Genomic DNA, 25,779 nt, shown 5'->3' with positions numbered 1-25,779 from the left:
TCACTAGTTGGATTTCTGCCTGTTCTGGAACAGGCACAACTATCTGTGGCACAGAGATTTGGTGATATAAGGAAAACTGAACTTGTTTAATTCCTACCTGTTGGAATATCTGCATGCTGGGAGGAAAGTCAAGAGGTGCCCCCCCCCAGTGCAGTGATGGGTGTGGGGGAGGTACCCAGAGAGTTTCATGGTAAATGGAAAGGTGAGGTACAATATAATTAAAAAAACAAAATAGGAACTCCAGCTGTTGAGTTTCCTCCAGTGAGGCAACACATTTGTCCATTTCTTTGTTGTATTATCGTCACAAGAAGTCTGAGAGGTAGCCTGTTGTTGTTGTTTAGACGTTTAGTCGTGTCCGACTCTTCGTGACCCCATGGACCAGAGCACGCCAGGCACTCCTGTCTTCCACTGCCTCCCGGAGTTTGGTCAAACTCCTGCTGGTAGCTTCGAGAACACTATCCAACCACCTCGTCCTCTGTCATCCTCTTCTCCTTGTGCCCTCCATCTTTCCCAACATCAGGGTCTTTTCCAGGGAGTCTTCTCTTCTCATGAGGTGGCCAAAGTATTGGAGTCTCAGCTTCAGGATCTGTCCTTCCAGTGAGCACTCAGGGCTGATTTCCTTAAGAATGGAGAGGTTTGATCTTCTTGCAGTCCATGGGACTCTCAAGAGTCTCCTCCAGCACCATAATTCAAAAGCATCAATTCTTCGGCGATCAGCCTTCTTTATGGTCCAGCTCTCACTTCCATACATCACTACTGGGAAAACCATAGCTTTAACTATACGGACCTTTGTTGGCAAGGTGATGTCTCTACTTTTTAAGATGCTGTCTAGGTTTGTCATTGCTTTTCTCCCAAGAAGCAGGCGTCATTTAATTTCGTGGCTGCTGTCACCATCTGCAGCGATCATGGAGCCCAAGAAAGTAAAATCTATCACTGCCTCCATTTCTTCCCCTTCTATTTGCCGGGAGGTGATGGGACCAGTGGCCATGATCTTTGTGGGTTTTTTGTTTTTGTTTTTTTGATGTTGAGCTTCAGACCATAGGCTCTTATTAAAATGCTTCGGATTGACGTGTTACAGTGACTTACAGTTATATCCTTCCAACTCACCTTCAAGGCCCAGATCTCCGAGGTCCCTAGATAGAACACACAAAGTCTGAAACCCCTGGAGAGGAGCTGCCAGTAAACAATACTAAACTAGATGGACGAAAGGGTTTAAGGCAGCCTTCTGTGTTAGGGTCATTGTACCTTAATGGGCTTTGCAGATGGTGTGGCCATATGGCAAGGGAATGAAGTTGCCCAAGGGTGACATGAAACAAGTTTTCAGTCAGGGATGAGCATTATTTTGGACAAGTCTTCTTCTTTTTTTGACAAGCAGTGAGAAGTCCCTGCTCAATATCTTGTTTAGCCTTTGAGCCTTTCAGGGCACTGCCAGAGGATCCCACCGGAATCTTGGACATGCTCCATTTTTCCAAGCTGAGAAACAGCAGAAACCATCAGTTCCAGGGAAATCTACGGTAATTAGCAGCCCTGCCTGCTTTTAGTTTACAGGATTGAAAGCTAAAGTGGACACATGGGGAAACGTACCCTCTTTTCGTGCTCCCAATGCTCCTGCTGCATGATAAAGAGATCTGTGCAAGCGGCAAGCTTGCAGCCCCTTTGAATGTGGTTGGTCCCATGGAAGCTAGCATAAGACGATTCCTTATACCAAATCAAGCCATTCCTCTACCTAGCTCACTATTGCCTCTCTGTCTTCGTCAACCTCCTGCCCTCATTTGGTTTTGGAGTACAGCTCCCACCTGAGTTGCTGCCTGGGGCTGTTGGAAGTTGTGGTCCAAAGTATCTAGAGATCACCAGGGTGGTGAAGTCTGGTGTAAACTGGCAGGTGGCAGCTCTCTAGAGTGCAGACAAAAGACATTTCCAGTTCAGTTGGTTAGAGCGTGGTGCTGATCATGCCAAGGTTGCAGGTTTGATCCCTGTATGGGATAGTTGCATATTTTGCATTGCAGGGAGTTGGGCTCAAGGTCCCTTCCAATTCTACAATTCTATGAGATCAAATATCACTTTTTTAAAAAAAAAAAACCAACAACCCTCTTTTTAGGGGGTGACCCTTGCTTTGTCGGGAGCCAAAGTGCAGTTTTAGCTTTCCTGCTGGGTAATTGTTATGTACTGAGTTGAGTAGGAGGATCCAAAATGCAGCAGTCTGATTGGTCCTAGAACAATAGGATCTAAAATGCAGCAGTCTGATTGGTCCTAGAACAATAGGATCCAAAATGCAGTAGTCTGATTGGTCCGAGAACAATAGGATCCAAAATGCAGCAGTCTCATTGGTCCTAGAACAATAGGATTCAGAATGCAGCAGTCTCATTGGTCCTAGAACAATGCAGCAGTATGATTGGTCCGCAGGAGCCACCCAATCCAGCTCCAGGTGGAAGTGAATCCACACCCTGATTGGCCTACAGGAGAATCCTGGAATTAGCCAATCACGTGCAGCCCATTGTGTAAATAATGTATATAAAGCAGATATTGTAGGGGAACTTCCATTCCTCCTCACCACTATGAGCTGAATAAAGAGCATGAAATCCACTCTTGACTCCAAGTATATTTCAGTAATCCTGCATGGAGCCAATTCCTAGGGTCCACGGTCCCTTTGCCCCCAATAAAATATTTGAGGGGGCTGTCTCCCTCCCCAAAGTTTAATAGGCACTGCCATTCAAATGGTGTGTGTGTGTTGTGTCTTGTGACTGATTATGCATGGTGGGACTTACCTGCCCCCCTCCCAAAATATTTTATTCAGGTTGGCACCCCTGCTCCCCGATAAGCAGGCATAGCAGTGCAGCCTCATTCTCTAAATAGAAGAGGTTTGGGGCAAGTAACGAAGTGGCAAGATTGAGAGAAATGCAGAATTTAACCAGCTTGAACATTGCTGAGGGATATTCATGCCTTCTAAGGAATAATCTCAAAATCCTCATCAGGAGCTATAGAAGCTTTTGCCTAGTTTGTGCCAAGCTACAGCTCTGGCTCCAGCTGGCTGAAAGAGGGGATGTAAACAAAATCCTCTGCAGGAGCCACATGCCAAGGAGCGGTTTTTTTCATTGTGTATTTCACGTGCGCAAAGCGAGCACTGAGAGGTCATGCATTCCCTCTAATAGTGAACCTGAGGGGGTGAGTACCTGTCCGCTGGGAAGCAAAATGGAGCCACCCAAAGTAAATTTGAAATTTACGGATTGCTCTCTTTTGAAAGAAAATGATATGAAAATGGTGTATAGATGGTATATTACACCAGTACAGATAGCAAAAATGTATAAAACCGGGTCAAACATATGTCAGAAATGTAAAGAAAAAGAAGGGACTTTTTATCATATGTGGTGGGAATGTAGAGAAGTTATTAAAAAAAATGGGAAATGATATACAATGAATTGAAAAAAAAAAGTTTAAAATGACATTTGTAAAAAAAAACCTAGAAGCATTTTTGTTAGGGATTGTAGGACAAGACCTGCCAAGAAAAACAAAGAATTTATTTATGTATGCTACAAGAGGGCAAGAATCTAGATCGCACAAGGATGGAAGAATGAAGAAATCCCAACGAAAGAACAGTGGCAAGAAAAAATTGAGGAGCTATGCAGAGTTGGCTAAATTGACATATAAACTGCCGGACAAGGACAACTGTGACTTTAAAAAGACAGCAAAATGAACTGGACCCCTTGGCAGGGTTTGAATAAACATACACAAATTTATTGCTTGATAATATGATAGATAGATAGATAGATAGATAAGGTAAGGAAATGTATAACTTTATAACATGCAGAGAATAATATGTGTAAAGAAATCAGAGGAGCTGAGGAAAGTCCCTGGTGGGAGGGGGGAGGGATGGAAGGGGGGAGGGGAAAAAGGGGGAAATAATGTATGTGATTATACTGTTTGATAATTTGTTATGTTGAATTTGATTAATAAAAATACTTTTTAAAACAACAACAACAACAAAATGGAGCCACCCAAAAATAAATGTGGAGGTTTCTATGTACAATACTTGTGGGAATCCCTAGACACACAGATATATACGAATTTGTGACAGCAACAATAAAAGATTTACAAGAATAGCCTGACCAGGGACCTGTGAGCTTCCAGAGCATTTGTGGTGTCAGCTGAGGAGGTGGACGTGGAAAAGATGGTGGGGGGGCGAGTCAAGGACAAAGGAATGGGGCAGTTCCAGCTCCTAATACCTTGACTTCCTGGTTTGGAGTGTGTGCCATAAAGCTAAAAGGGAAGCAAAGGAATACGACACTTTTGCCCTTCCCCACTCCTGAGAAAATCTCTCTCACCACCTGCTATCTGATCTTTCTAGGCGGAACCAGGGAGAAGTCTCGGGGAAGGAGATGGTGAACAAAATTGCACGACTTCTGTTCCAAGCTGGCTGGAACCTGAACAAATCCAATCTTCTCAGTGAATCTGCAAGTGGGCATGCATTTAACAGATGATACCCTGTAAAAGCTGTAGGAAGGTTGTGCTGAAGCAAACTGTGATGTCAATGTCAAGGCTGTGCATCTGTGCAGACTGGAAGGTTCATAGCATTTACACTCCAATGGATCTTGTTCTCCATCAGATTGGGGAGGGTGGGGCAAAGGGAGCAGGAACACACAAGCCATATTTTTGAATTCTTCCAGAAAGCAAATCAGGTCTCTTTCTGTTTCCATCCCAGTTCCAAGGCTGCCGGTATCCTTTGCAGTCCCTTTCTCTCTCTACCGCATGCACACAGCTCACTTTCAGTCTGGGGAGGTGGAGAGGGAGAGGGAGAGGGAGAGGGAGAGGGAGAGGGAGAGGGAGAGAGAGAGAGAGAGAGAGAGAGAGAGAGAGAGAGACCCACTTCCAAAAGGATCTCCACCTATCAAAGGCTCATCCATACTGTTATTTAATGGGGATAGTAAGTTTCCTGCAACTCCATTAATTCTCCATGGTCCATATGACATTCGCCTCTAAAGCACTGCCTTCCCACACTTCCCCCTGCATTCTGGATTTTCTCTTTTGGACTATCCCTGCCCCCCCCCCCCAATGATCATGGTGGCTTATTCTATCCTCATTCATTCATTCATTCATTCATTCATTCAAAAGTCACAAAACAGCTTTGTCCACTGCCATAATATCACAGAATGATCACTCCAGTCCTCAATCCCTCATCACTGTCATGTTGGCTGGCCAAATACCCTCAGTTAGGAACCCAGCTACCAATCTGGGTTTACTAGACATTTTCAAAACAAAAAAAAATCCTTCCAGTAGCACCTTAAAGACCAAATAAGTTAGTTCTTGGTATGAGCTTTCGTGTGCATGCACACTTCTTCATCTGAAGAATCTGAAGTATCTGAAGAAGTGTGCATGCACACGAAAGCTCATACCAAGAACTAACTTAGTTGGTCTTTAAGGTGCTACTGGAAGGAATTTTGTTTTGTTTTGACTATGGCAGACCAACACGGCTACCTATCTGTAACTAGACATTTTCAGTTCATATATTCCCCCCACAGACACCTCTCTGGTTATGGTGGCATTAAAACATCCTGTTCTTCCTCAATATATGAGGGGGGGGGGGGAGGAGACCAAATTATGTCGAAAAGGTATCCTTTTTTGGAGATGCCTTTGATTAGTCGTTGATGGTATGTGAGGCGTTCGGATAGAGCAATGCTCCAGATGTTATTGCATTCTTAAGTAAGTGAAGAAATTCACATTACCATCTAAGGAGAGGGGTCTCTGTAAGATCATTAACTCCAGAATCTAAAGTTGCATAATTACACTGCTGTTGTTAACTAATCTACAGCAGCCTTGAACTCCTTAAGCCAAACTTAGTAGATTCCACAATGACTTCACTAATCTTCCTTCCCTCCACCCTCTGCTACATATCCCTGCTGGGCAGATTTTTCCTGAATCTGCTTGCAGTAACCCAGACATTTCAGAAAAATCTGTTTCCCATATGACTTCTCCTTCTGTTGCTTTAATAGTGTGGAAAGAGGCTTCACAATAAGAATTTGAGATGCATTTGACGCTCTGCAGCCTTTTAAGGTACATTATGCCTCCCCCTTGCAGATGTCAGGATTCAGTATTTTGAGTCCTGCTAAAACAATTGACTTTTTTTCCTTGGTGGGCAATGGAAAATAAATAATCCAGCACCAGTGACCTTAAAAATACAGTGGTACCTTGGTTCTCGAAAGGCTTAGTTGTTTTGAGGTTTGTACCAACACATGTTTACTCAGAAGTAAATCCCACTGTGTTCAGTTACCCTTACTCCTTGGTTAGCATGCTTAGGATAGCAGCCTTGAAAACTGGAAACAATATTTCATCATTATGCTCCGAAACAGCTCTCAAATTCTCCCTGTTTTGCATTTGCTGAATGTTGTGGTCTATTGACTTGAATAAGATGTCCCAGGGAATCAAATTCCATTTTCTATCTCCTCCTCCACTCCACTCACCCCAATTAATTTTTCAAAATGTTTCTGACAAATGTGTATGGAAAATGATAGTTTTTCATTCTTTTCACCCTGAAGGATTCCTGCTGTTTCTCATTTCTTTTCTAAGCTTCCTTTTAATGAAGAAAGCTGTTTATTGTGGTTATTATCATAGTAGCTGAAGCAGATGTTGTCTACATAAATACTTTGGGGGAGGGGGAGTTCTGAATCATTGTGCTTTCCACATAATTGATTTCTTTCTCTGAGAATGAAACATTTAAAAAAGAGTAAAGACATGCACGTCCTTACCTGTATTGGGCTTACCTTGGTAAAGAAAATATATCAGAACCTCAAATCTTCCATTTCTGACATGTATTATTTTAAAGAATTCCTTAAAGACAAGAGGTTATATTTGATTAAGTCATAATTGATATTTTTGAGTCATGTGCCAAAGAGGACAGGGGGCTCCTGCATCTTTAATTATTGCATCTTTAATTCCCTTGTAGTACACAACTATTAAAGGTGCAGAAGCTCCTTAGAAGCAGCACTGCTTTTAACTGCTGATTTCAAAATTGCACTGGGTTTTATTGGTGGGTGCGGGTTAAAAATTCCTGAGAAACATGGGGTGCGAGGCAGCTAGTTATATTGAATGAATGAATTTATTAATACGGTCACAGACCAGTGTCAACACACACAATATCACAGATCATAAAAAATATCAGAAATACAAGGGACAATATGAATATAGCAAGGATTTAAATATAAAAATTAAAATTAATTGTTAGCATGCCCCCTGTAATTAGCAATTAGGGGTTTATGCATTATGGGATACCACTTGCTTCCTGCGATTGATTGCAGACGCACAGAATTTAGCTACATTTAGTGTAGTCTTGGGATTCTTGTCCTCTAGCAATAGTTTTAAACTATGGTATTCCGATTCTTTCCTGGACTTTTGCAAAACAGGTGTAATAAAAGTCAAACGTATATCCTCATAAAGACAGTAATGTAATAGAACATGTGAAGCAGTTTCAACTTCCAACGAGCCACAAGGACAGACCCGTGCTGTATATGGTTTGCCCTCAAATCTGCCCTGAAGTAAGGCAGAGGGGAGAACGTTAAATCTGGCGAGGGTAAAGCTAGTTATATTCATTTTGCTTTTTATATATGATTTCCCTGTTTGCGGCCATAGCTACATAGCTGTCAACTCTTCCCTTTTCTTGCGAGGAATCCTATTCGGAATAAGGGAATTTCCCTTTTAAAAAGGGAAACGTTGACAGATATGCATAGGTAGTGTGTGCCCAGGCAGCCACCCATTCAGGCATTGACCAGACCTAGAGCTGCTCAGCTTCAGCAAGGCAGTGGCTTCATGAGCCTTCAACCATTTGAATAACTCTGAGGTTACTCCCGGACTCCCCATTTGCTTATCTGCTTGTATTTCTTCCCATTTCCTATTCCCTAGATTGTAGAGTTTTGAGCTTCCTGCTGCACTTTGGACTAGCCTCCTGCCTAAAACTAACAATGTAAGCGGTCAGATCATGTGGAAACGAGATACAATGGGGTTGTTAAATCTTTCATTGTATAATTGGATGGGGGGTGGGATGCAGCAGGTTCAGCTTTTCTCACCCTCGGAACTCAAGTAACTTCTGATGAAATTTCCTCCAAGATACAGGACATCAAATCTCCTTTGGTCCTTTCTAGGTTTCACTGGAGCGCAGTCAGTTTGAGGACTTGAGATTTCGCTTGGATAGGGCTGGGACAAGTTGTCCAGGAATCATGACCAGTAGGGGCCAACCATGACATAGGAAGAATGATTTGAGACAACAACACCCACTTATTAGGACTTAAACTTTGCAATGTTTTATTTTGAAATTTTTAAGATAATATTTTAGTTTTCTGTTATGTTGCTTTGACTGTATACTCTATATTTGACTTTCTTCAGATTGTTTTATTTACCGTATTTTTTGCTCTATAAGACTCACTTTTTCCCTCCTAAAACGTAAGGGGAAATGTGTGTGCGTCTGATGGAGTGAATGCAGGCTGCGCAGCTATCCCAGAAGCCAGAACAGCAAGAGGGATTGCTGCTTTCACTGCGCAGAGATCCCTCTTGCTGTTCTGGCTTCTGAGATTCAGAATATTTTTTTTCTTGTTTTCCTCCTCCAAAAACTAGGTGCGTCTTATGGTCTGGTGCGTCTTATAGAGTGAAAAATACGGTATGTTTTATTGATTTAATATGCTGTAAACTGCTTTGAGATTTTTCTTTAAAATATACAGTGGTACCTCGGGTTACATACGCTTCAGGTTACATACGCTTCAGGTTACAGACTCCGCTAACCCAGAAATAGTGCTTCAGGTTAAGAACTTTGCTTCAGGATGAGAACAGAAATTGTAATCTGGCGGCGTGGCAGAGGCAGGAGGCCCCATTAGCTAAAGTGGTGCTTCAGGTTAAGAACAGTTTCAGGTCAAGAACTGACCTCCAGAATGAATTACCGTATTTTTCGCTCTATAACACGCACCAGACCATAACACGCACGTAGTTTTTAGAGGAGGAAAACAAGAAAAAAAATATTCTAAACGAAACAGTGGATATATGATTTTTGTGGTTCATGCTGTGATCTGACAGTGAGTTTGGAGTAGCCCAATGCAAAAATCCTGAGGATCCATGTGGATCCGTGCTTTGTAACCACGTTTTAAGTGGGGAAGGAAGGAAAAGCACTCAAGGGACAAGGAACACGCGTGGGGTGTGTGGCGAAGGATGCTGCTAATAATGCAGGAGAGGAGTTTAAGGGGAGAAGGAACACACGTGGGGTGGGTGGAGAGGGATGCTGCTAATAATGCAGGAGAGGGGTATAAGGGGAGAAGGCTCCTCTTCCCTCCCGCTTTGCTCCTTTAAAGAAGCAGGCTCTCTGTCCCTCTCTCCTCCCCACTCTGCGGCTCTTCTCCCGCTTTGCTGTTTCAAAGCGAGCCACGGAGGAGGGAAGGAAGGGGAACCATGGATCCTCTGCTCACGACTGCAGCAGATCCCCTCCGCCACCCGCAGGCATTCGCTCCATAACACGCACAGACATTTCCCCTTACTTTCTAGGAGGAAAAAAGTGAGTGTTATGGTGCAAAAAATACAGTAAGTACCACTGTATAGCGGTATAGGAAAGAAAGAAAGAAAGAAAGAAAGAAAGAAAGAAAGAAAGAAAGAAAGAAAGAAAGAAAGAAAGAAACCAGGGGTGAGAAATCTTTGGTCTTCCAGACATTGTTGGACTCCAACTCCCATCAGCCCCAGCTAGCATGCCCAAAAATCAGGGTGGTGGGTGCTAGACTCCAACACCACCTCAGGGGGCAGCTTTGTTTCCCCATACCTGGTTATAATCAAAGTATTCATTCAGAAGTGCTGGATACTGTACAGGCAATATAGGAGCCACTGTCAGGGCAATATGCTGGAAACTGAAAGCACAAACTGAGTCTGGGGGAACCAATAAGCTGCTTGGAGCGGGGAAATCACACTGAACCCTGCTCTATTCCTGGCCGTTCTGCAACTTTGTGGCTCACTATCAGGGCTTTTTTCAGCTGGTGAGTTCCAGGACCATTTTTTCCTAGAAAAACAGCACAGCTCACTATAATAAGCAAAGTGATGATTAGAAGGTTCCTGGCTAACTTCTCATGGTGCCCTCATGATTTACCCTCTGATCCTTGTAGTACAAGATTTGTTAACTGTAAAACAGCACTCGAAAAGCAAGAGCCATTGGATTAAGTTTACGTCCAGCAGCTAGATGAATCCATTCGGCTTTCATTATTTTCAAAACAGCTTGATTTATATCTTTATGTTGGGGGAAATGAAATGAGTACTTCTGTGACGAGTGCTCTCAAACCATTTGTGCATACGTTTAGCAACATGATGGCGATTTTCAAATAATTATTCACTTGTGAAATCGTGAAAAGAAAAGAAAAGGAAAAGAAAAAGAAAAGAAAAGAAAAGAAAAGAAAAGAGAGCATTTTGGGAATTATCTAATTAAATACGCCCAAGATAGCTTCTTTGTAATTAATGAAATTATAGCACTCACATTCATGGAAGGCAAAAGGAAATTTTATCTTCAGGAATGCTCAGCAAAGCAGTGCCCACAACAAACACTCAAATGAGGCTAAGCAAATTACAATCCTTTGGTCTGTTGCAAACCCAGCCTTGCATTTAACTACTAGCCTGGTTGCCACCATCTCCTTGCGTGCAAGTGAGTGAATGGAATTCCCTTCAGACTGGTTGCCCTGTTCCTCCTCCACCAGCCTGCCTGGCTTCCATATCTGCAGAGAGAGACGCCAGTGTTGGAACCAAGCGGACTAGTGATGGGTGAATGATGGAAGAATGAAAGATCCATCCCTCATCCACCAGCCCAGCCCACTGTATTTCTGTTCTGGCTGTGAAAGAAAGCAAGACATCCTTTGGCAGTATGGAAACAATGCATATTTGTAGATGGATGGGAAAATCCACCCCTCTTTTACCAACCAACTTTTAAAAGGCTTTTTTTAAAGTTTCTTTTTGCTAGCCTGTAATAACTTTTCTGGCTGGTCTACTTCATTGTGTAATGTGATAATAAATGTTTTCTTTTCCATTTTAACAGAGAAAGCCTTTGAAAAGAAGTATATTAAAGAGGAAACAGGACAAGAAGCTACAAGCACTCAAGTTCCCTGTTATGAAGGCACAATTCTCAGTCGTAATAATGCTTTAATTTTATTGCAAGTGGCTGGAGAGTCCTCAGACTGTCATGCTAAGCTGTAATCACCGCCTCTTGCTTATTCAGTGCACTATAGACTTGATAATTACTTCAGTTATTACTCAAGAATCATTGACAATGCTACCCCCCATAATGCATATTAACATTCTACGCTAATGATACTTTTTCATTTGTAAAGATTGCAACTCTCTCCTCCAACTCATACAGGAGAGGGTGCTCTGTTTGCAAAGCTTGGAAAGTATTCAGCTGTGTGATAATACTAGCAGATGGAAGACCAACAAAGTACACCAGGTAGAGCACATCTGTTCACAGCTAGTGCGCGGTTTGGAACAGGACTGTAAATCTGATTCACTTTCCAAGCAATTAAATCCATTCATTCAAATATGAATCCTAAGTTTCTGGGCAGGCTAACTGATCTAGAACAGGCCTGCTTTGTCCGCTGCAGAAATATAGCTAATCCAATATGCAAATTATTAAATATTGATCTTAGCAAAAGATCAGGCTCTCCTCTGGCAATCATTAGTTCTAGATATATTGAAGGCCTTTGACTGCCTAGAGTGGGGGCAATCTTAATCAGAGTATTGACGAAAATGAAATTTGACCCCCAAAATTATTTATTTTAGTAAAGCATTCATCTTCAAAAGCAAGATTAGAGTTAACAGTCTCAATGTGGAACAAATCCCGATTTTGCGTGGGACAGAACAGGTCTTATCCCCTTTTCTGTTTATATTACCACTTGAACCTAAGACCAGCCTGCTGGATCAGGCCAGTGGTCCATCTAGTCTAGTATCCTGCTCTCACAGTGGCCAAGCAGATGCCTGTCGGATGCCTGCAAGTTGGACATGAGTGCAGTAGCACCCTGCTCACCTGTAATTCCCAGCCACACTGTCTCAGACAGTGTAGGTAGAACATAGCCATTGTGGCTCATAGCGATTGATATCCTTAGCTATTCATCCTTGGCTGATCCCAAATATTAATGGAAGGCTCTTTGTGCCAACAACATTATGATGACCAGCCACCCGTTGTCCTCTGGACACAGCTGCAGCCTTGCAAGGAGAACTGACTGGTTTTGCTAAAGTGGCCAGACTTAAATGGAATTTTCAGTTGTGTATTGTGCTCTAGGTGGCTTAGTTTGTTCAGAACCGAGTAACCATTCTAGAGTTAACACAAAATACATTACTTCTGGTAAATGAGCCACCATAGCTGTTAGAGGGTCATGAAAATTTGTGTCCTGGGCTTTTTAGACCCATGTACCCATGTACTAGGGACGCGGGTGGCGCTGTGAGTTAAACCACAGAGCCTAGGACTTGCCAATCAGAAGGTCAGCAGTTCGAATCCCCGTGACGGGTTGAGCTCCCATTGCTCGGTCCCTGCTCCTGCCAACCTAGCAGTTCGAAAGCATGTCAAAGTGCAAGTAGATAAATAGGTGGGTAAACGGCATTTCCGTGCACTGCTCCGGTTCGCCAGAAGCGGCTTAGTCATTGCTGTACACCAGTCAAAAGCTGTACACCAGCTCCCTCGGCCAATAAAGCGAGATGAGCGCCGCAACCACAGAGTCGGCCATGGGGTCCCTTTAAAAAGGTAAAGGTACCCCTGCCCATACGGGCCAGTCTTGACAGACTCTGGGGTTGGTGCGCCCATCTCACTCAAGAGGCCGGGGGCCAGCGCTGTCCGGAGACACTTCCGGGTCACGTGGCCAGCGTGACATCGCTGCTCTGGCCAGAGCCAGAGCCAGAGCCGCACACGGAAACGCCGTTTACCTTCCCGCTAGTAAGCGGTCCCTATTTATCTACTTGCACCCAGGGGTGCTTTCGAACTGCTAGGTTGGCAGGCGCTGGGACCGAATGACGGGAGCGCACCCCGCCGCAGGGATTCGAACCGCCGACCTTTCGATCGGCAAGCCCTAGGCGCTGAGGCTTTTACCCACAGCGCCACCTGCGTCCCCCCACAGCGCCACCTGTGTCCCCATGGGGTCCCTTTACCTTAACCTTTATCCATCTACTATCTGAAACCAAAGGGGCTCACTCATTGGTTGCCAGATGTGAATTCCCCCCAGCTCTCCTACCCCACTATTTAAACTGTGTGGGGTTTTTTAATTACAGCATACATTTTTGTGTTTTTATATTGTAAGCTGCACCGTGGTCTTCGGATGAAGGGCGGTATATAAAATTAATAAATGAATGAAATACGTATAAGTCAATGGGCCGTTTATTTTTATTGTGCAAAGAAATCTATGACCAGCTGGAAGACTCTTTCGGAAAGTTGGATAAAGACTTGATGCCGAACACCCGCTGTTCACAACCTTCCTTGTACTTTCAAGTGTACCTTCCTATCTCTGGTGCTATGGGAAGGAAGAATGTGGTAGATTTGCTTCCCTTTACTCCTGCGACCTCTAGTGGGTCATGCTGAAACAACAGCCAGAGTTCCCTTTTGAAGATCTGACTGCTGTAGAAAAGAGACTATTGGGTTGATGCTTTTAACTTCAGCGATCCCTCCTAACAGTCCTTAAGCATGCCAGAATGCCCAGCCTGCTGCTCTTGAGGTCTATAATCGTTAAAGCACTATCCATCACCATCACATTGTTCCGCTGATAATAGTTATGATCATTACCATTTTATTAATCTCCCCCTGCTTGAATAGTGTCATTAGCCAGGACTGAATGTAGTTGCTTAGATGCTTGATCATCATCACTGCCATCATCAATGAGTAGGGAGAAGAACATTTCTGAGTTTTTATTGCTCACTGGGAAATGGGTCAGGATGGAGACAGTCAGTGAGCAAAAAACAGTGCCATAGCCCTCGGCAACAAGGGCAAAAAGTGTTTGCCTAGCTCCTTAGACATATTAGGAGGTGTGAATATTGTCTTCTCTGCTCCATCATCCATACCAACGGCCAGTCGGCTTCTGGTCCCAGTTACTGGCTTTTATATATTTATATATTCAATTTTATATTTATACAGTGGTACCTCGGGTTACATATCCTTCAGGTTGCAGATGCTTCAGGTTACAGACTCCGCTAACACAGAAATAGTACCTCGGGTTAAGAACTTTGCTTCAGGATGAGAACAGAAATTGTGTATGGCGGCGTGGCGGCAGCGCAAGGCCCCATTAGCTAAAGTGGTACCTCAGATTAAGAACAGTTTCAGGTTAAGAACAGTTTCAGGTTAAGAACAGTTTCAGGTTAAGCATGGACCTCCAGAACGAATTAAGTTCTTAACCCGAAGTACCACTGTATATTCAATTTGATATTGTTCAAACCATGTCTTACCTCCTTCGCCACCATTAGTGTCCATGGAGGGTTATATATAATGCTTAAAAGCCTGATAAAACAAGTGCAGTACAAATATCAATTGACAAAGGTTAATAAACAGCAGCACTGATAAAAACAATCTGATCATCCAAACCCTAATCATAGTGCAGCGGGCCTGAAGCCTGATAAAACAGGCATGACTTCACTTAAACTATAATAATGTTGGTCCTACACCTGGAAGGGCAATCCAGAGCTGCTGTGCCACCAAAGAGAATTATAGAATCATATAATTATAGAGCTGGAAGGGACCACAAGGGTCATCTAGTCCAACCCCTGCAATGCAGGAATATGCATCTGTCCCATACGGGGAAGGAACCTGCAACCTTGGCATTATCAGCACCATGCTCTAACCAACTGAGCTATCCCCTGTAGACATCTGCTTTAACCCTGGAGACAGGGGAGAGAGCACAGCCTCTGTGGAAGACATGAGACCTACTCTCAGGAAGATCTGGGACCACTGTTTCAGCAAGGGACTCCATGGAACCTGCATGGGATCCTCTATATAGAACTGCCTTCAGAAAAGGTTGCAAGGCACACCTATTCTGGCTGGTTTTGGATTTGGCTGGTTGTTTGTTGTATAGGGTGGATTCTGAGAGCCATAGTTAGCCATCCTTAGAGCAGACTCTTTGAAATCCATGGAATTAACTCAAGCCACGCTGGTTTCAGCGGTCTACTCCAAGCACAGCTAACAGTGCAATCCTAACCATGTCTACCCAGAAGTCCTACTGAATTCAATGGGCTTACTCGCTGGTAAAAGGGGTTAGGATTGCAGCCTTAGTCTGGATCCAGCCTACTGCTTTTATATTGTCTTCGAGGGGGTGGGGTGGATTTTTTGGTTATTTTGAAACTTTAAAAGGTAATACACTCTGACCAGTTTTTAAACATATTTTTAAAATATTGAATGTAAGTAAAATGTACCACGGTTCAAGCTATCATACCTGCTGCCTGATCAAAGTGTCCCGAGGGCTGCTTGTGATTACCTAGTGGCGGTGGTAAAGGAGGAGTTCTGCACATGCCTAGATGAAAACCCCAGTTTTCCCCGTTTCTCTTTAAGTTTGCAGAGTCCTTTGTCACTCCATGTTAAAATCCGGGGTAAATCATACTGCATGCACATGAGGTTACAAAATAGGAGACATAATTTAAAAAGCGATATTGGAAGACACGTGTCTGCAATAGGCAAACACGGGATAAGTTGATTAATTCTCTCCCCCCCCTCCCCCTTCCCATTTGCAGCATGGGGAAACGGGCCCCACCCCACAAGTATGGAAAAGATTTTCTCAAAGCAGGAACACGCGCTCTGTTGAAAACAAGAACCCGTGGAGGTTTCTATATTAAATTTACAGATTAAAATACAAACACTGCCTTTGTTTGAACGCAAGGATCTGTGCGTTGCCCATGATGGTGATGGTTTTCATGCAGAAAACCAGTGAAAAGGGAAGGAAGGAAGGAAGAAAAGCACACTGTTGGCATGCCGGCGTCAAAAATAAAAAGTTCTGTCAGTCAGATATTTCAGCAGTGCCACTTAATTTGGCTGCTGCGGGGTAAGAAGCGGGACAGAGGCGGGCGCAACTGGCGCTACCGTTTCGGCACCTTGGAGAGCTCCCCCGGCGCGTAGCTGCGCGCGCACTCTGAAGCGCAAGCAGCGGGGGCAGCAAGGCAGCGCTGTATATGAATGACTGCACCGGAGCGGAAGGCAGCACTCGGGCGGCAGTTGCGGCCAGATCAGAAGGATCCGGAGAGGCTCTGCTTCCAAAGACCAGCGAGACGCCGTGCCCAATCCGAAACCCGATTCCTATCCCAGCTCCTTCTGTGCAGCCGGCAAGCGGGGTTGCTTTCTGGAGATCACCCAACAAAGTCAGAGCAGCGACTGGGTCACTTCCCAGCGAATGCATTTTTTGGGGGGTCTATCTGCCCGCCGCCTTTGGATCTGAAAAGCTTCTTTTGCAACCGCCTTTGGATCGGTGCTGGTCGTTTGGCGATCTCTCCTGTCGCCTCGTCCATGTGAGTTTAGCAGAAGGCAGACCCGGCCGGCAGCGCCCCTTCCTCCTTGTGAAAAGTTCTCTGCAGGATCCTCGCCCGGGACTTTTTTTGGAGCCTCCCTCGTTGCCTTCCAGCTCGGTCGGTGGGGCAGAGACGGGCCGAAGCTCCCGTCTGCCATGGGATGATGGATGCCCCGTGTGACTACAGCTACTGCTCCCTGGCCGCCAGCATGAAGGACGTGGAGCCCGGAGACTCGCTGGGCTCCTTCTTCTCCAGCTTCCTCGAGGAGAGGCTGTCGAGCAACCGGAGCAACGCGTCCCTGCAGGAGCTCTGGAGGAGCCTCGTCCAGCTGGAGCGAGCCGATGGGCCGCAAGGCAGCGGCTCGCTTGTCCTGAGGGTCTTCATCTCCACCATCTACTCCGTGGTGTGTGCCCTGGGGCTGGTGGGGAACCTCCTCGTGCTCTACCTGATGAAAAGCAAGCAAGGCTGGAACAAGTCCTCCATCAACCTCTTTGTGACCTGCCTGGCCGCCACTGACTTCCAGTTTGTGCTGACCCTGCCCTTCTGGGCGGTGGAGAATGCCCTGGACTTCACCTGGCTCTTTGGCAACGCCATGTGCAAGATCCTCTCCTACGTGACCACGGTGAGCATGTACGCCAGCGTCTTCTTCCTCACAGCCATGAGCGTGGCCCGCTACCACTCAGTGGCCTCCGCCCTGAAGAGCAAAAGGCCCGGCGGACTTTGTGGGGGATGCACTTCGGCCAAGTGGCTGTGTGTCCTCATCTGGCTGGTGGCCATCCTGGCTTCCCTGCCCACTGGCATCTACTCCACCACCTCCACCATCTACACAGAGGAGGAGTTCTGTCTGGTCAAGTTCCCCGACAGCCAAGGCAACAATACCCCCTTCTGGCTGGGGCTGTACCATGCCCAGAAGGTGCTGCTGGGATTCCTCTTGCCCCTGGGCATCATCACCCTCTGCTACTTGTTGCTGGTGCGCTTCATCAGCGACAGGCACATGGGCGCCAGCTCCTGCGGTCCCAGCACCAAGCGCCGGTCTAAGGTGACGAAATCGGTGACCATTGTGGTGCTCTCCTTTTTCCTTTGCTGGCTTCCCAATCAGGCGCTCACCATCTGGGGCATTTTCATCAAGCTCAACGTGCTGCCCTTCAGCAATGCCTACTTCTTCTCCCAGACCTACCTGTTCCCTGTCACCATCTGCCTGGCCTACTCCAACAGCTGCCTCAACCCCATCTTCTACTGCCTGATGCGCAGGGAGTTCCGCAAGGCCCTCAAGAAGTTGCTGTGGAGGATCACTTCGCCTTCGCTCACGGCCATGCGCCCCTTCACTGCCACCACCAAGCCCGAGCATGAGGAGCAAGCCTTGCGCACCTTGATGCCCATTGACCCCAGAGCTGTTTCTGCTGCTCCAGCTGTTCCTGCAGCAGTCAGCTTGCCTGATATCATCTCATATCCCCCCGGGGTGGTGGTCTACAGTAGCCGCTCTGACTTCTTGCCCACCACCACCTCGGCCGAACTGCATTTATAAGCTAAAGGGGCTGAGTGAGGCTGTGATGTTTCCAATCTCCAGAGTCAACAAGTCAGGGTCTGTTTTGGAGCGCACCCCATCTGGGTGGAGTGGGGGAGCCAAGCAATGTGCTCCTTGGATTCTTCCATTCCAAAAGGGGGGAGGGATATGTGTAAAAAAGGTATGGTTCAGTCCAGCCAAAGGCGACTATGGGGTTGCGGCGCTCATCTCGCTTTCAGGCCGAGGGAGCCGGCATTTGTCCACAGACAGCTTTCTGGGTCATGTGGCCAGCAGGACTAAACTGCTTCTGGTGCAACGGAACACGGTGATGGAAACCAGAGTGCACGGAAACTCCATTTACCTTCCTGCTGCAGCGGTACCTATTTATCTACTTGCACTGGTCTGCTTTCGAACTGCTAGGTTGGTAGGAGCTGGGACAGAGCAACGGGAACTCACCCCGTCATGCGGATTCGAACCGCCGACCTTCCGATTGGCAACCCCAAGAGGCTCCGTGGTTTAGACCACAGCGCCACTCACATCCCATAGGAAATGTGTGTAGGGCTGTTCCATAATTCAGGCAACGGGACCATAGGGAGCTGAGTCAGACCAGTGGTCCATCTGTCTCAGTATTGTCTCTGCTGATGGGCAGCATTTATCCAGGGCTGCAGACGACATTCCCTGCCCTGCCTGGAAACTGAACCAGGGACTTTCTATATGCAAGGCAGATGCTCTCCCACCCTTTCCCCAAATAAAGGTGTGTGTGTGTGTGTGTGTGGCATTTAGGAAATCAGGACCAGCCCAATACAGTTTGCTGCAGGGTGCAAAGGACAAGATCCTTCATCCCAACCCCTAGTTCTATATACTGAACTTGGCCAGATTGGCAGTTGAATTTTACTTCAATGCTGGTGATGATGGGATAGTGGTCTTCACCACAATAGAGGGCAGTAGACTAGCTAGCTTAAGGGGTGCACTCTTCTCTCCTCCAGCAAGCACACCTGGGGCAGCTGCTTCACTCTGCCTAATGGAAGAGCCGGCTCTGTAGTAGTGCTTCCCCATGACTGCAGAAGGAGTTGTCTTAAGGTAGTGAGTTTCTGGACTGGTCCAGGGGAAGCAAGGTATGTAAATCCATTCCTGGTGACTTTCTGGTTTTACAGGAATCAGGAAGATGGAATTCCTGCACCTTATGGGAGGGGGATTTGGCTGGCTATTACATCTTGTTGGGGGGTGAGAGACTTGTCTATAGAGGAAGGGCCCTCAGAGGGCTCAGTTCCTGTGGAGATGAAACAAGGTTTCTCAGGGACTTCTCCAGGACTGATGTTCTAAGTATGTTCCATGTTCTGAGTGCCCATATTGGGATCTGTGTTCTTAAGGGGACGGTTGAAGATGAGAGGGAAAGAGATAACAGGTCTGTGGCATATCTTGCTCTAATCCTGGTGTGAACCTTTGATTCAAAGGGAGAAGGAACAAGAGGAAGCAGGGTTGTAGTTTTGGACGCATCTGATGAATGAACCTTAGTCCATTCATATGCTTAACCAGTGCAGTTGTGTTCAAGGTGCCACAAGTTTCTTTTCTGGTGTGTTTTTGTTCTGGTTTTTTTGCTGCATCAGACTAATATGGCTGTTCTTCTGGAAATGGCTCCTCCTGGAAATATAGCACAAACATACCCTTTTTTCTGAGAGATGATTCAGTTTGCGAACTAGCAGAGGATATCTGGGATTTCAAAAGAGCATGATAAAAAATTTAAGCTGTGCTGCCAAGGTGGGTGGTTGAGACCAGATGGTGGTGCAAACTCATTTTGTGAGGAAGGTTGTAAAAGATCCAGGAGCTGACATACAACAGGCTTTTCCTGCCAAGTCTGGATTCCAGAACAGGAAAAAGCTCCTTTGAGGGCAGCATCCTGGTTCCAACAGTGGCAAGGAACATGTCCCATAAGAGGCAAAACCCCTTTCCTGCTGTTTGCTACCAGTGTTTGATATTTGGTGGTACACTGCCACTGCACATGGAAGTTCTATTTGGCTGTAATGACTAATCATGTTGGTTGATCTGCCCTTCATGGAAATATTTAACATTTGAAGTAATTGCCCTTTTCTTGTCCAGCTTCTGGAAAGATTCTCTCTCCAGTATACCTGGTGGCAAAATTTCTACCCAAGACTCATTCACTACCTAAAAGTCTTGGACTTCACACTTGAACCACAGGTGACCAGATTTCCTCCTTCTCCTGACTCCCTGTTTTCAAAACCTCAGCTCTTACATTCTTTGCCACCATTTACCCCCATGCAGAGAGATAATTTTCTCCAATTTTGATTTCTATGGAGTGCTCCATTCTCCATGGCTACTACTGTAGCAACACCATGTTCACACACAAGGGCTGGGATTGCACCAAAGACTGCTTGTTGCAATGTGGGAGCATTTCCAATTCCTGGAAATTAATGTGAACTAAAAACCTGGGGTGGTGTTCTGGGTCTGGAAAAAAAGGATGTTTCAAGGCAAAATGTTTTGTATTTTAAAAATTCTGTATCGAAAGTATGAACCTTGTTATCTGTAGATTATTAAACCATCATATGCATATTACATAGAGCACTCTTATTACTTTGTAAAGCCTTGTCTGCAGCCAAGCATTGCCTGGAAAAAATCAATCCCTCTGCTCAGCGGAAAGACACTTAAACTTCAAGTATTTCTCTTGTGTTGATGTGTGTGCCTTTGTGCACATAACTGACTGTTCTAGAATTAGGGCACTTCTCAGATGCTTGTGTTGTCCATTTGAATTTCAAAAACCAAACACACGAACCTGGCATGCATTCTCCTACTGCAAACACCTAACATTTCATTAACTCTGCTTAGTTGCAAAGCTGGGCATGCCTCTTTGGTTTCAAGAGTACACATCGATTTTCTTAAACAAGAAAAAAATAGAAAATGGGGAGAGGTGAATGGTTGGTTCTCCTTTTGCTCTCCAGCAACAGAGGTATTATGTGTGTGGCAGGCAAATTTCTCTCCTCCACTGTCCACTGCATTCATACTAGATCTATGCTACCATCACAGTAGCGCAAAGAGAAGAGTCTACGGCTCTTTCAGTCACCTGCCTTCAAGTGTCATAACTGCAAAGAACACTTCTACCCCATTGGCAAATATGATGCAAGCATTGTTACTGTATTTTTTGCTTCATAAGACGCACCTGACTATAAGACGCACTAGTTTTTAGAGGAGGAAAACAAGAAAAAAATATTCTGAAAGAACAGAGGATGTATGATTTTTGTGGTTTATGCTGTGGCCACAGACATGTGATTTGAAAGTGAGTTTGGGGTAGCCCAATGCAAAAATCCTGAGAATCCATGTGGATCCGTGCTTTGTAATCATGTTTTTGCGCCATTGCGGCCCCACGCAACAATGGGTGCGTGATTTTTTTGGTGCAGGCTGTAGCCATGGACACGCTATGAGATCTGATGGTGAATTTGGGGTGACCCAATGCAAAAATCCTGAGCATCCATGTGGATCCATGCTTTGTAATCACATTTTTGCGCCATTGTAGCCCCAGGCAATAGTGGGGTTTTTGGGCTACAGACCAAAGCAAACCTTTTGAAATGAATGAAGGATCCTGTCTTGTAACAAAGTCCATATAGCACAGGATTCCCTCCACTTGCTGGCAACAGCTCTACGGGGTTTCAGATGGGATGTTTTTGCAGCCCTACCTTGAAATGCCCAGGGATTGAAATGGGAACCCTTTGCATCCAAAGTATGTGCTGTACCACTGAGTTATGGTTCTGGTAACCTAGCCTCTGCCATAGATGCATTAGATGGCCATAAGCAAGCCATTTTCCTTCCTTTCCCACATTGCATGCAGTATGAATGGGTAGTATTCCACTAACGAGTCCCATTGGTGCAAGGATTTCCACTTATGCAATGGGACTTTCCTCTCTCTCAGAGAATTTGAGAATTGGAAGAGTCATCTAGTCCAGCCCCCTACAATGCAGGAATCTTTTGCCCAACGTGGGGCTCAAACCCACAACCCTGAGAGTAAGAGCCTCATGCTCTACCAAGTGAACTATCCCAGCTCAGTTCTCCTTCGCCTGCATGCATCCTTCTCAAATCTGAGGCAGCCCCTTGAATAGATTTTGGGGGGCATGTTGGCCAGGGGAAAGAGAAGGGTAGAAGATTCTGTTGCCCAAGCAGAAACGCTTACACTATGGAATAATTGCCTTAGCAATTTGATCCCCCACCCCCAATATGTCCCAACTTACAGGGTTGTAGCAAGGATCACAATGTATAGGAAGTGCTTGAAACAATTCCAAGCACTAAATACATGCTAAGTAATTTGGGGGGAATATTCACCTAGCAACAGAGTTGAATTGCTATGGATGTGTCTACTGCTCACCCACTGACTCAGCTGACATCGACCAGTTATTGTCAAAGTTAGATTCTGGGCTTAATTATCTCATTTGGAAGTGGGTGGGTGGGCTCCAGACTAAGTAGTCTTCTGGAGGGTAATGTATATGTTTTCATTTGCTTCAAAATGTGGTAAGACAGATGTGCAGTTTAGGGGGGCTCCTACTCAAGGACCCTTGCACATCTGCCCCAAAGTCCTGCCCTGATAGCACTCCCATTCAAAGTCATGACAAAATGCTATCATTCTTAATTTCCCACCTCATTCAAACTCCTATATCTCCCTCCCTAACCCTAACACCTTCCTGCTTCCTGTCCTCCTTTCCCCAGCTCCTCTTTTCTGCATCTGCTCTCTTTCCACCACCATCCACTTCCTTCAAGTCCCCTTGGCATTCTGACACCCCCTGTCCTCACAGTTGCCCCTTCTCTTGACTTGCTACCTCCAGAAGTCCCTTCTTCTGCCACTCCCAGGTCCACTAGGTTGGGAAAAGGCTGTAGCTCAGTAATAGAGCATCTGCTTTGCATACAGGTGGTCCCAGGTTCAGTCCCCAGCATCTCCAGGTAGGGTTGAGACAGACTCTTGCCTGAGACCCTGGAGAGCTGCTTCCAGCCAGTGAAGACAGTTCTGAACTAGATGGTCTGGCTTGAGATAAGGCTCACACCCCTCAGAGTGGTTTAGCTGGTGGCAGGCAAAGGAAGATACTTCTGTGTACTGGAAGATATATATTATATAGTATAATATGTGGGGTGCCTCAGGGTTCGGTCTTCTCCCCCATGCTTTTTAACATCTACATACAGCCACTGAGAGAGATCATCAGGGGGTTTGGGTTGGGTGTTCATCAATATGCGGATGATACCCAGCTCTACCTCTCTTTCAAATCAGAACCAGTGAAGACAGTGAAGGTCCTGTGTGAGTGTCTGGAGGCGGTTGGAGGATGGGTGGCGGCTAACGGATTGAGGTTGAATCCTGACAAGACAGAAGTACTGTTCTTGGGGGGCAGGACTCCCTGATCCTGAATGGGGTAACTGTGCCCCTGACGGACCAGGTGTGCAGCCTGGACTCACAGCTGTCCATGGAGGCACAGGTTAATTCTGTGGCCAGGGCAGCTGTTTACCAGCTCCATCTGTTATGCAGGCTGAGACCCTACCTGCCCGCAGACTGCCTTGCCAGAGTGGTGCATGCTCTAGTTATCTCCCGCTTGGACTACTGCAATGCGCTCTATGTGGGGCTACCTTTGAAGGTGACTCGGAAACTGCAATTAATCCAGAATGCGGCAGCTGGACTGGTGACTAGAAGTGGCCGCTGAGACCATATAACACCAGTCCTGAAAGATCTTCATTGGCTCCCAGTATGTTTCCAAGCACAATTCAAAGTGTTGGTGCTGATCTTTGAAGCCCTAAACAGCCTCAGTCCTGTATACCTGAAGGAGCGTCTCCACCCTCATCATCCAGCCCGGACACTGAGATCCAGGGCCGAGGGCCTTCTGGCGGTTCCCTCGCTGGAAGAAGTGAGATTACAGGGAACCAGGCAGAGGGCCTTCTCTGTAGTGGCGCCTGCCCTGTGGAACGCCCTCCCAGCAGATGTCAAGGCAATAAACGACTATTTTACTTTTAAAAGACAACTGAAGGTGGCCCTGTTTAGGGAAGTTTTTAATGTCTGATGCTGTATTGTTTTTAATATTCAGTTGGAAGCCACCCAGAGTGGCTGGGGAAACCAGACAAATGGGCGGGGTATAAATAATAATAATAATAATAATAATAATAATAATAATAATAATAATTTGTTGCTTGAGTGACAGATAATCTAAACTGGGGGTGGGGGAAACCTGTGGCCCTCCACATGTGATTGGACTCCAGATGTCATCAACCCAGTGGTCTGAGATAACATCTGGAGGGCCATGGCAAAGCCACTCTTGGTCTGAAGCAGTGTTTTTGGACTACAGTTCCCCTCATCCCTGACCACTAGTCTTGCTAGCTAGGGATGATGGGAGTTGTAGTCCAAAAACAGCTGGATACCTAAGTTTAGGAAAACCCTGGTCTAAAATACGAACAGCCAGAATCTAGATATAGGTTGACTGCACCAAGCACACTTTGCTGTTAGATATAATCACCAGCCCTTTTTTCATTTCTGCTTTTCCACAAATCGCTTCAGTAGGTGCTGAAATGGGAGCTGAATTATACAGTTCCTGGAAGGCTTAAAATAATTGTCACTTGAGTGCAGTTGCTGAATGCCTATCATTTTTCAAAAGCTGAAGGGTGGCGGCGTGGGGGCGAGTTTGTATGTATGGACAAAAATAAAAAGAAATAAAAATCCTGTCGCAGTAGATTGATTTTGGTGGGAGGACTGGCATTTAATTTAGTAGTAGGCATTTTTACATTTTAGGTCATGTTTTTTCAGAAGGGAAGCCTGTGTGTTTTGGGATAGACTGTCAAGAGCATTTCTAAAGAGAAACTTTTTTTCAAAGATGTTGAAAGGAGTGTGAGGTTTCTAGCATTAGGGAGTAATTCTGAATGTGCAGGAAAGCAACTGAAACCAATTCAGTTCCCACTAGGGAGTCAGGATTCAGACTCTGTGCCTTGGATCTGTTCTTATACTATCTGTGGTTTAATACATCCTGACAGAGGTTCATTTGTATCCAGAGAGCTACCAAGTTTGTCTGGAAACCCTGCCCTAATCTTAAGGGTGTATGAGGCAACTGTACTGACCTAATGATGAAGGTATGCTCTCTGCACATGGTCAGAAACATTCTACGTTATTTCTGCATTCTCTTGAGAGGCTGAGTCCTAACAGCCAAAACAGTTTTCAGGCCAAAAGTCCAGAGAATCCTATTTTGATGGAAGCCCTGTCACTTTGTGTGTGTGTTATGGTATGTGTCAAAAATTTGATCAATATAGGCATCTTCCAAGACATCACCAAGAGACTGTTTATATGTATTGGTCAATGTGCGACATTCACCAGTAAATGTCTAATCTGACTGAATGCCTTCAGCAAATGTCCAAATATAATACCTTTTTTATACCACAGATGTAAATGTGCCCCATTTACATCTCCCTCCACCCCAGGAAAACCCTCATGACAATTTTTTTCTGATATTTTCCACTTGGTCTTTAAAACGAATTCTTTAAAATGGCTAGATAACCTCAACATTCACAAGATTTTTCCACACTTCCCTTTCACTGTGGTGATTTCAAAGCTTGACTTGGACTGGAGACTTCCAGGGTAACACTTTTTAAGGCAAAGACAGAAATAATATGGGTAGCTCATGACTGAAGTTTTAAAAATAAATACATTAAAATTAAAGCAGGCATGGCGGGGATGTTCTACTTTTTATCAGAGCAGTTGAGCTAAGGGAGAGGGTGTTTAACTCTTTCTGATATAAGTTATCATCCATTGTGCCTGTATTTTTTCCCCTAAGAGGGCAAATAGAGATAGCTGGGGGTGT

The 25,779-nt window shown here is 45.4% G+C and overlaps 1 protein-coding gene across 1 annotated transcript; it reads left to right on the top strand.

The window, feature by feature from the left end:
• Nucleotides 1–15,754: 15,754 nt before the first annotated feature.
• RXFP3 (relaxin family peptide receptor 3) lies at nucleotides 15,755–20,527 on the top strand. The gene has a single exon (XM_083703799.1). The coding sequence runs from the start codon at nucleotides 16,616–16,618 to the stop codon at nucleotides 17,978–17,980; it is 1,365 nt and encodes a 454-aa protein (XP_083559925.1). The 5' UTR covers nucleotides 15,755–16,615; the 3' UTR covers nucleotides 17,981–20,527.
• The last annotated feature ends 5,252 nt before the right edge of the window (nucleotides 20,528–25,779 follow it).

The sequence above is a fragment of the Podarcis gaigeae genome, assembly GCF_964106915.1.
Source record: "Podarcis gaigeae genome assembly, chromosome: 11".
Lineage (NCBI taxonomy): Eukaryota > Metazoa > Chordata > Lepidosauria > Squamata > Lacertidae > Podarcis > Podarcis gaigeae.
The sequence above is the reverse complement of the archived record's forward strand: the minus strand, read 5'-3'. Positions and strand labels throughout refer to the sequence as shown.